The 17,862-nt window shown below is 36.8% G+C and overlaps 1 protein-coding gene across 2 annotated transcripts in view; it reads left to right on the top strand.

Moving 5' to 3' along the window:
• ralgps1 (Ral GEF with PH domain and SH3 binding motif 1) overlaps positions 1 to 17,862 on the top strand; it is a 106,433-nt gene that overhangs the window by 30,582 nt on the left and 57,989 nt on the right. For both annotated transcript variants that reach the window (XM_046870595.1, XM_046870597.1), the window contains exons 6-8: positions 782 to 871; positions 7,510 to 7,602; positions 17,220 to 17,346. In XM_046870595.1, coding sequence (XP_046726551.1) covers positions 782 to 871; positions 7,510 to 7,602; positions 17,220 to 17,346 — 310 coding nt within the window. The remainder of the gene's footprint in view (positions 1 to 781; positions 872 to 7,509; positions 7,603 to 17,219; positions 17,347 to 17,862) is intronic.

Raw genomic sequence — 17,862 nt, 5'->3', positions numbered from 1 at the left:
CCAGGGTTGTATGATACGCACTGTTTTTTGTTAACTTGTTCTCAGTGTGCAAAAAGTGTTATTTTTATTTTATCTTTCCATCTACCATTGCGTTTTGAGTGTGTTTTCACTCATTTCTGTTAAAGTATCACCATACAGAGCTGAAAAGAAAAAAAACCAGTAGTCAATCAAGCAACTTATTTTTTAAACTTGACTAGTGTTAATTTTTCATTTTTTATTTAGATTTATTTACAAGCTTAAACATGGCAAGCTAGCTAAAGTCATCTGATTGTATTAATAGTAAATTAGTGACCAAAATAAGTAGTTATGGGAAGTGTGTAATTATGTAGATTTTTCATACAGATTATACAGTCCTCTCTGATAGTATTAGAACAGCAAGACCTTTTTTGCTGCACAGTGAAGACTGAGTTTGAGCTCAAATGATAATTATACTTATAATTATTTACATAATCTTTATAAATATTAGGAATTGAGTTAAGATCTGGTGAGTGACTTGGCCAATCTAAAACCTTACGTCTGCTTCCCTCCTGGTTAAGTCCTTCAATGTGTTGGAAGTTTATTTGTAATCATTGTCTTGCTGTATTTTCTTGTTCAAACCCAAATGTGTGTATATATAGATTATGTATAGATTAGTTGTTCTAACTCAGGACACACGAGTAATGCTGGCTATATTCATTTTGAGTGCATTTACAGAAAATCAGTGATTAAATCAATTTTAAAGTCTAGCTGAACCATATCCTTTCAGATCTGACATTTAAATGTAATTTGTTTTCCGGTTCAGGTTAGTTTCTGGGTGGTGAGAGAGATCCTGACAGCACAGACTTTGAAGATCCGTGCTGAAATTTTGAGTCACTTCATCAAAATTGCTAAGGTGAGATATTGTTGTCAATTAAATTTTTTGTTTGTTTTATATCAGTAACCTGTTTTGTTTTAGCAGTTTCTATATAATTTCCCATGGATTTAACCTAATCTAGAATGGAACCCTTCCTTAAATGCTGTGAGCGGAGCTTGTTTGTAACTGAGATTTATAGTTGTTAGAACCATCATGTGAGTTTACAGGATTAACAAGCTTTTCAGATGACACTTGAGGAGCACGGATGTGCATGTGAAGCATGTGTGAAGCATGTGAAAGACATTTGTTAAAGTATGCTAAAATACGTAGAACAGTTAAGGAGATTATATCTTTAGAAAATAAAATATGAAATAACATTTTTATTAAATATTTAATAAAATTTTCTTTAATACATTTAATATGTGCCAATTTAATAATGACAATAAAATTTTTATTTATTTATTTTTTTATTTATTTAATTTTTTTATAGTAGGGCTGCAACTATCGATTATTTTGACCAATTATTCCGACGATTATTTATTTATTTTTATTAATCTTTTTTTATTATTATTATTTTCACATTTTATGTTTTGCTTATTATAACTAAATAAAACACTAATTCAGGGTATTTAGGTATAAAATAAACATTTTAAAGCTTATAGTGGCTGCTTGTTGAGGAGTGCATGGGGGATTTCTCCTTCAAATTCACTCATGCTGGGTTGTTTTATGGTAGGAAAAAAAGTATGAAAGGTGAAGCAATTTTTGCAAATCAACATTTGTATTGTATTTTGCAGATGGCAAGTATAAAAAATATATAAAAAGCAATATAAAATATAATTACATTGTTTTGACAATTTTTCAGGGAACCAATCCCAGCTATTAGGTTTGCACAAGCCTTAGTGCCGGTCCCTAACCCGGATAAATGGGGAGGGTTGCGTTAGGAAGGGCATCCAGCGTAAAAACATTTGCCAAATCAAATATGCGGATGGTCCGCTGTGGCGACCCCTAATGGGAGAAGCCGAAAGAAAGTTTTTTTGACAATTTTTGTTTTAAAAAACAGATACACAGTACCTGTTACAGTACCAGTACCTTAAGTACACAGATATTTTGTTAATTTGTGACAATATAAGCATCTAGATTGTATAATTCATTTTGTAAAATAATCAAATGATAGATATGCATAAATTAAATACATAAACATTGGAAAGCATTTAAACGTATAGTATGCCTATGCAAATGCTATAAAAAGAGAATGGAACGAAAAAATGCAGCAAGCCAACAGGCTTAAAAAGAAAGGAAAAAAAATGCATTGGTGTACAAATGCATAAACATTCACTAAAAACCATAACAGTAAAAATATAATTGTTTACTCCTGCTGTTATCTGCTGCTTTTAGATTTAGTGTTTGTTCGTACCGTTTTAATTGAATCCATCACTACAGTATGTCGTGAGAGAGGTGATTGCTCAACCTGATGCTTGAGTCACACCAGAACAGATCCAGTGCGACTGTCTCGAAGTTCGCAAACAAACAGTTTAATGAGGATTATATAGTTTTTGCTCAACGTGCTGATGTTTCGCCTTCATTCATGAGACCAATGTGTTTTCTTCTCATGTGCTCGTGCATCACTGTGGTACTTCCATAAAACACAAGCTCAGATTTGCATAATTTCCAGGTACAGTTTTCTCCGTTGCATTTAATATAAAATGTTCCCATACCTTGCGTTTAATATTAAATGCTCCCATGCCTTGGATGACTTGGGACGCACACCTTTTCCTGCTGCCGGTTGACCCTTTACCGTTTATCTTGCTGTCACACTAAACCATAATTTGAGCAGCCCAACTAATCTATGAAAGTTTAAATGCAGTTCTCAATAAATTGCCTACTCTCTATTTTTTGTCTTATTCTTTTGTTTTTACAAGCTGGTAATGATCCACTAGCATGAAATCCCAATACTTGGAATGTTTCCCCTGGTCTTAAGATTTTGTTCAGAAGTGTATATAAAATATAGATTTAAATTTTAAAAAATTTTTATTGATTATTTTTTGTCCTTCTCTTCCCTTTGCATTATTTGTGGAATTAGACACACACACAAAACACATAAATCACTCTGTTTTGTATTTCCATTCAGCTGCTTAGTCATAAAACACTATCTTAAGTTTCCACATGGTATTTAACAGCTGTCAGGTCATAAGTTTGCTTTCTTATACTGAATGATGCCTGGTAGTAAACTGAATTAGGCTTTATTAGACCAAAATAGTTGTTTTTAACATAAACACTAAATATTTATCCCCCTTTTCTTAATATTTTATAGCTGGTAATTCTGCAACACTCAGGAAGGCTAGGAATAAGCTATTTTTGCATTAACCTTGTTCCCCCTGCTACCTCCTGGCATACTTCAGAGAGCTCAAGAGGGCCACACTAACAACCACTCTGATGGCCAAAACAGATGAGCAAACCTCTGAAAACTTTTTCAACAAAGGGTTCTCAGAATGACATAATGTGTAAACATAAGGAATGCCAAAAGCATGACATCATCTGTGTGCAAATGAGCCAGGAAAAAATAAGAGGGTGAGAACGATACAGGTTTGCTGTAAGCACATATAAAAAAGAAAATATAAGAATCGTTGCACTTACAAACTTGGTGGTTGATCCATTTTTAAAGATTGAATTGTTCATTCTTAAACTCTACATGTATGTATATAAGATGTATGTATGCATGTAATTTCTTATTATATAATAAATATGTTAAGATTTCTCACTTGTTACGTTAGAAGACTTTAATCCTTGACTTTATGGATTTGAGTAGGAATTAAATAGAAAAAAAAAGGAAGGATGAAAAGGTCAACTATGTATTAGAAAAGTAGAGCTGGGAGAGACAAAATATCTATTAAATAGATAAGCGTTTGGTTTATGAGAGAAAAGTTAGTCTTACCTAATGCCTTTGGATATGGGGATAGATATGTCTTTAGATACATCGGTACTCTACAGAAGTACTGTAAGTGCAAACTAAGGAGTTGCTCAAACTAGTTATGGGTGAGGTATGCAAATGTATGAGTTTGCCTGTCTGATTTAGACTTTTTTATGTATTTTCCACCGAATTGTATTTATAGCTGCAAACATTCAGTTTAAAAAATGTGGAATTACTAGGCCAAAATAATTTACATAAATGTGGCACTAGTAAATAAAAAGTATTATTTTCTTAATTAATTAGTAATTAAGTTCATTTATTTAGTCTATGTGTGAATTAATGGATTATTTTTGTATTTTTTATGTATCTATTTACTTTTATGAGGAAAGAGAATATTTTAATTGAAGAGTTCTTTGTTGGCACCGTTGTTGTTCAGTTCTGCTTGTTTTGACGAGAGCACATTGAATGAACAGGAACAGCGGCATTGTTTTATTCATTAAATATATAAAATGTCATTAAAAGCATAATAAAATAGCCTACTGGTCTTCCTCAGTACCAAAATTTTAAAACTGAACTTTAGCCTTTTGGCTTTATTATGCTGTTTATAGGATGTCCTGGCCCAAGTGGCACTTTAAAAGACAGTGAATAATGATTTGGAAAAATGTAAGACTATTTATGCATTAATATATGTGTGTGTGTGTGTGTGTGTGTGTGTGTGTGTGTGTGTGTGTGTGTGTGTGTGTGTGTGTGTACAGTATATACAACACCAACAACATAATGCTGTTTATAAACTTTAGTTTGTGTTCAATACAGTCATTCCAGTGTACTGATCAAGAAGCTCAGTTATCTGGGTATCTGCACCTCCACATGCAGATGGATTCTAGACTTTCTTACCAACAAACCTCAGTCATATAGGTTGGGCAAACAGGTATCCTCATTTTAAAACACTGGCATCCCACAGGGCTGTGTTCTGAGCCTACTACTCTACTCCCTGTTCGCCCATGACTGTGCTCCTCTGCATAACTCCAACATTTACATCAAGTATGCAGATGACACCACCGTGGCCAGCCAGGTCAGCAGCAACGAAGAATAAGCCTACAGGGAAGAGATCCAAAGCCTGACAGTGTGGTGTGCCTCCAACAACCTGACCTTCAACGCAATGAAGACTAAATTGCTCATTGTAGACTTTTGGGAATCTAACAGCAGGAGACACTTCCCATCAACATAGAGAGGGTGTCCAGCTTTAAACCCTTGGGAGTTCACATCTCTAAGGTCTGTTTTGGCACCAGAAACTTCAGCTCTAGTTAGGAAAGCACAACAGCGCCTGCACTTCTTGAGGAGTCTTAAGAAAGCTCATCTGTCCCCATTTATTTATTTATTTATTGCATGCTGTGTACTGTATATGCTTAAATATTTATCTGCACTTGTCAATTTGCACAACTGCTACTATTTGCACTTCTGATAAGTACACACCTTATATTTTAGCATCCATATGTCTATATCTTCTCAAGTGACAATACTATAGAAATTAAACTTAGATATACTTTAATGTAGTCAGTGTGCAGCTTGTATCGCAGTACAGAGTTAAATCAACTTAACATAAAGCCATTATTTTCTAAATAGCTGGCAACGAAAGTGAGTACACCCTATGTGATAACAGCTGTATGTCTTTTACCCATGAAAAGCCACATGTTCTATTCATCATGTTCATGTTTTTGTTTGCTTGACATGACCAATTTGTGTATCTTGTATTAGAGCAGTGAATATTTGGTGCTTTGAGTACAATTCTCTCATACACACCCCTGGATGTTCAACATGGCACCTCATGCCAAAGAAAACTCTCTGAGGATTTGAGAATTAGAATTGTTTCTCTCCACAAAGATGGCTGAGGCTATAAAAAGATCTCTAGCACCCTGAAAGTGGGTTATAGCACAGTGGCCAGGGTCGAACAGAGGTTTTCCAAAACTGGTTTCACTCGGAACATGTTTTGCAAGAGTTGATCAAAGAAGCTGAGTCCTCATGCTGTGCATCAGGTGCAGAAGCTGGCTTCAAAACACAGACACATGAGTGCTACCAGCATTGCTTTAGAGTGTGCAAAAGCTGAAGGTTCGCTTGTCAGTGCTCAAACCATACACCACACACTGCAACAAGTCGGTTTGCATGGCCGTCATCCCAAAAGGAAGCAGCTTCACAAGAAAGTCTGCAAACAGTTTGCTGAAGACAACCTGTGCAAAAGCATGAATTACTGGAACCATGTCCTGTGGTCTAATGAGATAAGATAAACCTGTTTGGCTCAGATGGTGTCCAGCATGTGTGGCGACACCCTGGTAAGGAGTACCAAGAAAATGTTGCCTACAGTCAAGCATGGTGGTGGTAGCATCATGGTCTGGGGCTACATTAATGCTGCTGGTACTGATGAGCTGCGATTCATTGAGGGAAACATGGATTCCAACATGTACTGTGGCATTCTAAAGCAGAGCATTATGCCCTCCCTTCAGACACTGGGCCAAACAGCTGTTTTCCAACATAATAACGACCCCAAACACACATCCAAGATCTGAGGGTGATGATGATGGAGTAACTAAGTATGTCTTTAGACCTGAACCCTATTGACCACCTGTGGGCATCCTCAAGCAGAAGATGGAGAATATGGGTCATGTGTCTAACATCCAGCAGCTCTGTGATGTCACGAAGAGGATCCCAGCAACAACTGTGCAGCTCTTGTAAATTCCATGCCCAGGAGGTATAAGGCAGTGCTGGATAACAATGGTGACACTTTGGACATAGTTTTGACATGTTCACATAGGGTGTACTCCCTTTTGTTGGCAGTTATTTAAACAATAATGGCTGTATGTTGAGATATTTATAGAGGACAGTAAATCTGTACTGCTATACAAGCTGCACATTTACTACTCTAAAATATATCGTATATTGTCTTTTGTAGGATACTGTATGTATATAAGGGGTGTAATGGTAAGCAAAATTTACGGTTTGGCATGAAGTTTTTAAGCCATGGTTCGGTACACTTTTGGTACAGTAAGGGGAAAGAAATGCTAAACAAAATTGCTTATTTTTTTCATTAACACTGTTTATTATTAACATTTGTGAACATCAACATTTGAAGAATTAACATTTCGAAAACAATAAAAAAAAAAAAAAAAAAAAGCCTGCTTGGTTAAATAGTATATAAAATAATGTTTTATAATATTTTATAAAAATAGAATAGATTAAACAGAATAAATGCAATACATTTTATTGTATTGATTAAATTGAGTTATCAATTACATTGGCACAAATTAAACTGTTTAATTAAAATTACATAAATGGAAAAATTAAAAAAATTAAATAATAAAAGAAATAATTAAAAAGAAAAAAAAAAAATATATATATATATATATATATATATAAAATAAATAGCCTGCTGCCTCCAGTCTGCATCAATTGTTTTCCGGTTTAAAGCAAAGTGCTTCAGTTTAGAAGCATTGATCTAAATGTTATTGATAATCCTGAACATGTCACTTTCCCTAAGTCAATATTGATATAACCTTTTGAACACATACTGCTAACTCTAAATATAGCACACATATATTTGAGAAGTGTCATAATACAATGAATGTTACTTTGACTATTGGATTAAGCAGTGTATTGGATTCAGTATTGTCATTTAGATCACACTTAACCTAATTTTTATGCATTTGTATTATGGTTTTGCTTCATGAATTTTGTATTTGATTTTGGTCTATTTTTTGTCTTGTTGCTGTCTCTGCAGAAGCTGCTGGAGCTAAATAACCTGCACTCTCTGGTGTCTGTGGTGTCTGCCTTACAGAGCGCACCAATCTTCAGATTGAGCAAGACCTGGACAGTAGGAGCACAAACATTTTCTCTTCCAAACAACTGTTCATTTAATCACGAAGTAAACAGGAAAAAGTACAATGTAACTGGTAGAAAAAAAGGGGGTAAACATTGTAGAGGGGAGAAAAAATAAAACCACTAGGCATGCTATACATCTTTAGTGAGCTTGACTGTGTCAAGCAAAATGACACTACTAACTAAACTGTAAAATTGAATTTACAGAACTACATGCTAGAGCAGGGCTGGGCAATTTATTTTTATAGGGGGCCACATGAAAAATCTAAACTGTGTTGGAGGGCCGAACTAATGATCACTTGAACTTAATTCTGCTTAATATAAATTTTCTCCCATTGTAAAAAGCAGTAAATTATATATTTTGATAAGCTGCTAGTAAGTAAAGTAATAAAGCAAGTAATAAACAATTTAAAACAAAAAAAAAACATTACATCACTGTTTAATTTTATTTTTAACTTGTTAATCTTCACAAATACTAAAAAGGTGTTTTGCAGTATGTTAAAGATAATCAACTGATCAACTTTATACAAAAAAGCAATAAGTGCTTTTGATGTTTTCAGTTTAGTTTACTCGCTCAGTGAGAGAAATCCAGTCTGTCTTGGGCTTAAACATGTGCACAGAAATCTGGCTGAATGTCTGAGCTGGCTATGCGAAGGACAGCTGAGAGGTGATCATCAGTTATAAAGGATCTGTATCTGGATTTGCAGAGTTTGCAGCTTGGCTAGTAAAGCCTCAGACTCCTTTGCATGCTCTTCGTCAGATAAGCTCTTATATTTCTCCTCGTGTTTGGTCATGTAGTGGAGATTTAGATTTGAATCCCTTAACACAGCGACTTGTGTACCACAAACTAAGCACACGGCTTCACCTTTGACTTCTGTAAAGAAATATTTAGCAGTCCATGTCTTGTTGAAAATGCGGCATTTGGAATCAACTTTTCTTTTTTTAATGTGAGCCGGCATTTTTGGGGGGCCAGGGGTAGCTGGCTAGCTTCACCTGTCGCAGACAGACGCAGATACGCGCGGCCATACGTAAATAATACGTCATGTTTTTTCAAAATAAAAGCAACACAGTTGTATTGCATGCACAGCAAAAATACTAGTTAATTTGTATTTATAAATGACATACTGTGGGCTGGACAGAGACAGAGGCTGTAAAATGCCCAGGTCTGTGCTAGAGAATGCAGTTCTCTCACCTTTTGGAGAGGTTTGCTCAATCTAGCTTTTTCTGATCACAGGAAAAGGCCTGTTTCCAGGAAACCTATTTCAGTTGGAAGTTGTGTATAAACATGTAAGGATGGTTTGTATGAGGGAAATCCTATGCTGTGCTTTTCAGGAATCATGGTAGATTGACCTCAGCCCTTTCAGAACGGTTAAAAGAGTTGCTGCTCATGATGTTGTGACACACAGATCACTTAATTAGGAACACCTGTACACTTACACATTCATGCAATTATCAAATCAGATAATTATGTGGCAGCAGTGCAATGCATTAAATCATGCAGATAGGAGCCAGCAGCTTTGGATAGTGTTTACATGAACCGTTAAATATGAGGAAAAAATGTGATCTCAGTGATTTTGACTGTGGCATGATTGTTTGTGCCAGACGGGCTGGTTTGAGTATTTCTATAACTGCTGATCTCCTGGAATTTTCATGCACACCAGTCATTTAAACAGAATGGTGGAATAAAACAAGGCATGCAGTTGTATGGACGAATATGCTTTGTAAATGAGAGATTCAGAATAAAAGACTACAGATAACCACTCTGTACTATTGTGGTGAATCTGAATGTTTATGTAGAACCTTGATGAGTTGTGGATGAGTTAAAACAACAGACAAGACCATGTTGGATTCCACTTCTGTCAGCCAAGAACAACAAAAAAAAAAAGGCGCAGGGAGCACAGGCTTAGTAAAACTGGATTGTTGAAGAATAGGAAATTAACATAAAAAATGTATTACCTGGTATTCATTGGCTTCCCAGTCATTGTCTCTGATAGTGCACATTTAAGATGTGAGTCCGATCCGCAGCATGAATGTCAACCTGAATAAAAGGCCTCATGTACTGATTGCGTGAGACAGTAATGTCAACATGGACCAGAATCTCAAAGGAATTTTTCAGATCTTGTGGAATCCTTACCATGAAGGCTGCTTTCAGAGAAAAGTCGGGCCCTACCCGTTATTGTATTGGAAATAAAGTGTTTGCTGTGTTTATGTGCAAAGCAGAGACACTCATCTGACCTAGTGTTGCCCTAAGGATTGATGTAACTGATTTCTGATCTATTTCTAATGTGAAACTTATGTATCCCATTTATACTGTGTGTTATTGACAAGCTCTTTGTTCTGGCAAACCAAAATTAAAAAATAAACATCAATCCTATCATTCTCAACAGGAGCAGGTTCCACACATAGTAGCCTGGATAAATATGATCGACAAAACAACTTTGTCAGCTATACATATGAATCCAGCTTCATGCAGGTAAAGTGACATGCTGCAGTATGGGGAGCTAGGAAGGTGAAAGTTTGTCATGTGTTTTTAGGCCTGGTCTTCAGTGGATTTGCACAGTCGGTAAAATATAGTAGTATTCTCATGTGTTTTGACCATTTGTGGGGTCAAGGCTAGAGGTTTGTCTGATATGGGTTTTTTTTCTGGTCAATGACGTTATTTAGAAATCCAGGCAGCCGATGGGGGATATATGATGCCGTTTTTTGGCCCATATGTTTGGGCGATTTTCTTTTTTTCCCCTTCATCTTATCAAATCTATTAGTTAATATATAAGACAAAAACACTTACATTTAACATTTATTGAAAAATACAAGCCACTCCACGTAACAAGCCTACCTGTAAAGTAAACTACAGCTGGTTCAAGGCTCACTAACAATACACTTCCAAAAAGTTACTCTTATTCTCTCACCAAATGTTATTTTTATTCTCTTTCCAAAACCAGTATATTTAAACAATTAAATATATGAGGCAGGATTAAGAAGAAATTATAAAAACCTTAAAGCTCAGTACACACCAAGCTGACAGTCAGCCATCTGTCAGCCATATTGGGGGGTTTTAAGTGTTGGTCGGCACTAGTTTAGTGCAAACAGTGCAAAGACAACACAAGACAGTGCAAGACAATACACAAAACACAAAATAGCTCCGCTAGTAAACCTGTTGTAACAAGACAAAGTGAACAGTAGCAAAAATGTAAACAAAATGTTGTGCAAAAGAGCAATTATCAGCAACCCAGTAAAGATGTGCAAAAAAAAAAACGGCATGCCAACAGGTTATGGTAATGAAGCAATGTAATGTGAGTGGTACTGAAGTCATGGGTAGGCGAAAAGAGTTCGAGTGTGTTTTGAGTCCGGGTTGTACAGATCAGTCACTCACACATTGTGTGTGTGTGTTTGTGTGTGTGTGTGTGTGTGTGAGAGAGTTCAGTTCAGTTCTTTGTTGAGAAGCCCGATAGCTTGAGGGAAGAAACTGTTACACAGTCTGCATGTGGCGGCCCGAATGCTTCGGAACCGCTTCCCTGATGGCAGGAGGGGTGAAGAGTGTGTGTGAGGGGTGTGTGATGATAGAGGGGAGAGAGACTCAGATGATCTTCTCACCTGTCCTCACTATCCTCTGATGGGTCTTGCGATCCGAGACGGTGTTGTTCCCAAACCAGGCAGTGATGCAGCTGCTCAAGATGCTCTCTATGGTTCCTCTGTAGAACATGGTCAGGATTGGGGGAAGGAGATGGGCTTTCCTCAGCCTTCTCAGGAAGTAGGGACGCTGCTAGTCTTATTTGGTGATGGAGCTGGTGTTGAGTGACCAGGTGAGGTTATCCGCCAAGTGAAGGAATTTGGTGCTCTTGACGATCTCCACGGAGGATCCATTGATGATCAGTAGAGAATGATCACTCTGTGTTCCCCTGAAGTCAACAACCATCTCTTTAGTTTTGTCAACATTCAGAGACAGGTTGTTGGCTCCACACCAGGTTGTTAACAGTTGCACCTCCTCTCTGTATGCTGACTTATCGTTCTTGCTGATGAGACCCACCACGGTCGTGTCTCATTCGCTAACTTGATGATGTGATTTGAGCTGTGCATTGCTACACAGTCATAAGTCAGCAGAGTGAACAGCAGTGGACTGAACATACAGCCCTGAAGTGCCCTAGTGCTCAGTGTGGTGGTGCTGGAGATGCTGTTTCTGATCCAGACTGACTGAGGTCTCCCAGTCAGGAAGTCCAGGATCCAGTTACAGAGGGAGGTGTTCAGGCCCAGTAGGCCCAGCTTCTCAATCAGGTGCTGAGGGATGATCGTTTAGAATGCTGAGCTTGAATGGCATGTGGGAACAATTGCACTGCTCAGGGAGATGTTGAAGATGTCAGTAAAGACACACACTAGCTGTTGTGCACATTCCCTGAGCACTCTTCCAGGAATGTTGTCTGGTCCATCAGACGTCTGTGGGTTAACTCTGCATAGAATTTTCCTCACTTCAGCTGTGGTTAGACAGAGCACCTGGTCACTGGGAGGAGGGGTGGTCTTCCTCGCCACCATGTTGTTCTGCACCTTGAACCAGGCGTAGAAGTCGTTCAGCGCATCTGGGAGGGAGGTCACGGTCACAAGCAGGTGATGTCGTCTTGTAGTTCGTGATCGCCTGGATGCCCTGCCACATTAGCCGGGTGTCTCCGCTGTCCTTGATGTGTCTTGTCCCCTGCTCTGAAGGCAGAGTTGTTTTAGCTGCGTTTGCACCTTGGCGATCATCCAAGGCTTATGGTTGGAGTGTGTAGTGATGGTCTAGGAGATGGTCACATCAATAATGCACTTGCCGATGTAGCTGGTCACTGTTGACGTGTACTCCTCCAAGTTGATGAAATCGCCGTTGGTTGCAGCCTCTCTAAACATGTCCCAGTCAGTGCATTCAAAGCATTTCTAAAGAGAGCAGACATGGATCCTGCTGGCCAGGTTCTCACCTGCTTTCGAGCTAGTCTTGAACGCCTGCTGAGTGGTCTGTATGCTGGGATCAGCTTAACAGAGATGTGGTCTGAGTACCCGATGTGGGGGCGGGGCTTCGCCCGGTATGCGCTCCGGATGTTTGTGTAAACAACATCCAGCGTGTTTTCTCCTCTGGTTGCAAAGTCCACATTCTGATTTGATTTAGGAAGCACAGTCCTGAGATTGCATGGTTGAAATAAACAATCCGTCAGGGTGTGTGTTTTGTAGTTTGCTAATGGTCTCGTAGAGTATGCTGAGCGCTTTCTTAGCATTAGCGCTAGGTGGTATGTACATTCTGAGCACAATAGCTGTGGTGAATTCCCGGGGTAAATAAAAAGGTCTACATCTCACAACCATAAACTCCAACAGCGATGAGCAGTCGAATGTCGAAAATTCTGCATGTCGAATCACCGGGTGAATGAGAACTCCGATTGGCTATTTAGCTTAGTAAATGAACACACGCGTCTTTGCAATTTAGTAGACATGATTGAAAAAAGCTTCACTAATCTGTTAGTAATGATCGCAGCAGCTGTAAAAGTTGCTTGCTTCATATATTCACACTTCGAGCTCTTCTGGTGTCCGTGTTTGGATACGGAATACAGATTACTGCTACGTGTGGTAAGGGAGAGTTATGTTCTCTCTTACGCAAGGCCAGAACATGCACGCACGGTTTGGTGTGTCCGATGCCCCTGCCTAATAATCGGCCTAATAATTTACAGCACAGTCAGCTGATGCTGATTCATTTGAGGAATGCCAAAAATCTGTCAATCAATCAGTCATCTGCTAGTCAAGGCTGCTTCCATACATATGAAAAAGACCCATAGCACCAAGGAGAGCCTAAAGGGAGACCCTTGTGTATGCTAAGAAGATAAGCCGTAAAAAGTGCTCTAGAGACATGGTTCAATAGGTATTGCTTAGATTAAAATGATGTGAACCAGTTCTGTGGTTTCATGGCATAAACTGATAAACCTTAGCATATGGAAAGTTTAGTTTCCAGATCAACCTTCTCAAATGTAAAATTTAACAGAGACATCTGTGATTTTTCTGAATACAAAACATTTTTGTTGGCGTGCAAAACAAACAAACAAACCGAATAGAAAACAGCCTTTAGAGATTTGGACCTAGGCTACATGTCAGCAGCTTTGTAAGAAGTTATGTACTAAGAAGGATACACCAGTTGGCTTTGTTTTTATTGTCACGGTAGGAACATGTTTTTTTTTTATTCTCAGTTTATTTCCATTTCCTTATTTATAGCCTACCAATAGATCTCCACTGCCAGCCTTTCTAAAATTATATTTATGAATCCTGACTTTTGGGTGATCTCTCACTAGAGTGGAATTTGTTATGTGTTTGTGTAAATTAGACACATGCAAAGACTGTTTGTTTTTAGAGTATGGCAATAAAATAGTTGTGTGTCAGAATGAGTGACGTTCACAGCACATTATTCACACCTAAGGCTAAACCCTAACTTCTTTGTAATATATGCTAATAATGCTTAAAGATAATACAGTTTAAATAGTTACATTTCTCATTATTTCTGCATTTTGTGCAAACTCTGAATGTATTTCTTTTTGTAATAATTTTATCAGTGACTAATGGCTGATGGGTGACTGAAACTGAGACTGAAAGTGACTGATGTGTTCTTTTTTTTTTTAATAGTGGGTGTTTTTTTTTATTATTTGTTAATGGTATATCTACAACATGCAGAAACAGAATAATTTATTTCATTTTAAATATATTGTATTGTATGATTGTATTGTATTATTGAAGCATAATTTCCTGTCTTAATTAAAACTGAATATTCTCAGGAAAACATATGGACATTACAATAAACCGCCACCTATAGTATCTGCCCCATTTTTTTTATAGCAGCATTGTAGAAACAGCTCAGTTTTTAAATCCATCTTTTTGGAATGCAGGAAACCCAGAAAAAGAAGTAAACCTGATCAAAGATCTGTAGCTTGCATAGGTTTCTTGCTTTTGAGAAAGGTGTGATATTTAGCCTGCTTTCTCAGTCACGTAAAACTATTTCCAGAATATTTTACAATGCATCTGGTAGAAGGCTGAGATGGATCCAGTTGCAGTTAAGGTGGGTTTTGATGAATAGGCAAGCAGACACGTCCAAAAAGAGCAGGGTCAAAAACACAAACTAAGCCAGGCAATGCACATCAGGCAGACTAGCATGAAATACGACAGTCAAATACTAGCACAAAGTCAGAAAACCAGAACAGAGGCAACGATAGTACAGAGACTTGGTAAAGTTTGCGATTTAAGAAATAACATAGCATAGGTAATGTGACAGCTGTGTATGGGTAGAAGTCAGGTAACTGAGTGTGTTAAAACACTGACAAAGGCATTGTATTCAACATGATGCAGTTTAGCATTACATATATATTTAGTAGTAAAGTTAATACAGAAAGCAATCATGTTATTCTTTTAATACTTTTTTTGAAACATGAGTTGATTAGGCAGGGCTCTCCAGCACTGTGGTTATGGATTTGCACACCTTACACCATGCACAATATGAACGTAAAGTATATCAGACTCAGACTTATTTATGTTATCATATTCTCTATTTTTTAATAGTATAATTTGTGTCAATCAGTTTATGGTGTATAATATTACTGTGTGGTGTAGAATATAAGCAAATTATAAAGCAATTTCAGCAGTTTCCATACTGGTGTGCAATTATAAGGCTATACTAGATTAATGAACCATGGAAAAATACAGTATTACTTTTATGCTTAAAAAGATATTTCATAGCATTGTCATAATATTATTCTTTCCACACTGAGTAAGAGCTTTTTGATTTATAGCTCATTTTTATTTTCTTAACATAGTTCTTCCCACTGTTTCTCCTTTCATTTGAAGTAAACACAGCTCTCCACCACATCCGCTTTTTCCATCTTCCATTAAAGTGGTGAAGGAAAGAATTCAGGAGTCATTCAAATGTTTCAGTTTGAGCCAATGATTCCAGATGAAAAACATCAGTTGTGCATTTTGATAATGGAGAATAACTGAAGTTTCAAAGAGCCAGATTACTGTGAAGCATCTTATGTGTCATAATCTTTAATATCTGTGTTAATCTTTGTTGTAGATGCAGACAAACAAATAAAAATGAGAATTAAAACGCATTTGCTTGTAATACTAAATAATAATAGCAGGATAACAGGCATCACTTCTTTTTACCATTCTATCTATTAGACTTCAAATCTTAAATCTCACTAATTTACATCATATTTAATATAAAACATTGTCATACATGTTAACATCTTTGTGGAAATGGCAGTACATTTGTTATAGACTAAATTAGTAATGTTTTATAGCAGATTTTTTAGTTTTTACTAACCATTTCTTTGTTTAGTAGACTTTAAAAACTATTAAAAAAATAATCTCAAGCTGCACAGTACACAGGATTCACAATTAAAGCGTCAAAAAACGCTTTTACTCTGCACAACTTTTAAGACTATAAGCAGCCATGTAATCTATTAAGTCAGTAAAGAAAAAGAAAAAAACATCCCAGATAAATTTGCTATTAATTTTTTGTTATTACATGATCGTCTGTTAGGCAGGAGCACAAATTTTAAAGACAAAAAATGTTGTGAACGTTAGTTGTGAATTATTTTTTTTTAATTGATAAGGGTGCTGCCTAAGTAATGGCCGCTAAAACAAGCATTTTAAGATAAGCTTGCTAAAATTGAAAAAATGTCAAGTCAAATCACACATTATGACATTAATCTTTGGACAGACTAGTGGATGACTGGTTAGTCAGGAACAAAAAGTAGTCACCTGTGAGACATGGTGAATACAGTGGATGTGAAGAGAAATCTAGAAACCAATTTATTTTCCTGGCAAGTACATGACTGATCTTATTGCTGAGGTATTTTTGTCAGGTAAGCCCTGATGTTAAAACAAAGTGTGTACATCTGTACACAAGGTGTGATATACACCTAAAATATGGATCAGCAATTTATTGTGCTTGTTCAATTTGGCAGAGTGTCTACGACCTCTTTTCAATAAATTTTAATATTCTAGCTCTGGATATATGGATATCCTCATACTATCATTAAAATGGAGTGCAAGAGTGAACAGTATTACCGAATATAAATACAACTATTTATGTAACTTGTCCCAATTTGCAAGGTACCAAACTGTTGTAAACATCAGAAACCCTACAAAGAAGGATTTCTTCAATACCAATACTCTACATACCTGGAGAATTATTATTGTGAGACTGACATATAAAAATGTTACAGAAGAGCAGAATAGCAGCTTGCCAACCTATGAAATATTAATGCTAATATGCTGCAACAACAGAGATCCCATGTGGGAGCATTCCAGATTCACTGAGAACTATTTTTTTTATTCTGATTGATATATAAAAACTGAAGCTTGTGGGCATATATATGCACGATTTTATGCTATGTGCATATGTATGTAATGTAACTATGCAAAAATGTTATTTTGGAGATGTATAATCCAACATTAACTAGCCTTCCCCTAGTTTTATTCTACACACTGTTATGCTAAACCCATCTTTTAAACTTTTGATTTGTGTTGGTATGAAAAAGCTGATGTTTTCTAAGATCAATGAAGGTCATGTCAGCTCTCTTTAGTAAAAACCAATGTACTTCTTTTTGCTTTTAGCTCATCAATCGAAAGGACAAGGCCACTTTTGAGAAGCTGGACTTCTTGACATCAAAAGAGGAAAACTACACCCGGATGAGAGAGCATATCAAGTCACTCAAAATGGTTCCCTGCATCCCATATCTGGGTAAGTCCCACTGTGGAGTACAGATGTTGCTTGTGAGTCCCAAACAATTTTGTATCAATTAGACAAGTTCAATGTTTATAAAAAAATATTTGGTGCAGATTGTTTATAGCCTCATTGTGGGAGTGCTGCTGTTGGATTTTTTTTTGTCTATTTGGCAGGACTATGTAATTACTATGCATGTTTTTCACATTAATTTGTTTTTCAAGTCACTTTCACTGGTTACCAGTATCAACTCTTCTGCTTAAGTTTAAGTGAGTGCTTGTAAAACACACTAGGATTTCAGTAACTTTAAAAATTTAATGAATAGTTACTACAGGATTTGCCCTAAGCTTTTGAACACAACAAATAGATAATGCTCTTATTAATAGGAGCTTTTATGTTGCCTTGCTTTTTTAGAGTAAATTGTTTTCATGTGCCTTTTTCATACACTGATTTGTCAGCCAATCTTTCATTGCCACAAAATCCACTTTGTAACCCATACAGTAAAAACAGAATGCTTTATGCCACACTGCTGAT

This window comes from Silurus meridionalis, chromosome 17, assembly GCF_014805685.1.
Source record: "Silurus meridionalis isolate SWU-2019-XX chromosome 17, ASM1480568v1, whole genome shotgun sequence".
Taxonomy (NCBI): domain Eukaryota; kingdom Metazoa; phylum Chordata; class Actinopteri; order Siluriformes; family Siluridae; genus Silurus; species Silurus meridionalis.
The sequence above is the reverse complement of the archived record's forward strand: the minus strand, read 5'-3'. Positions and strand labels throughout refer to the sequence as shown.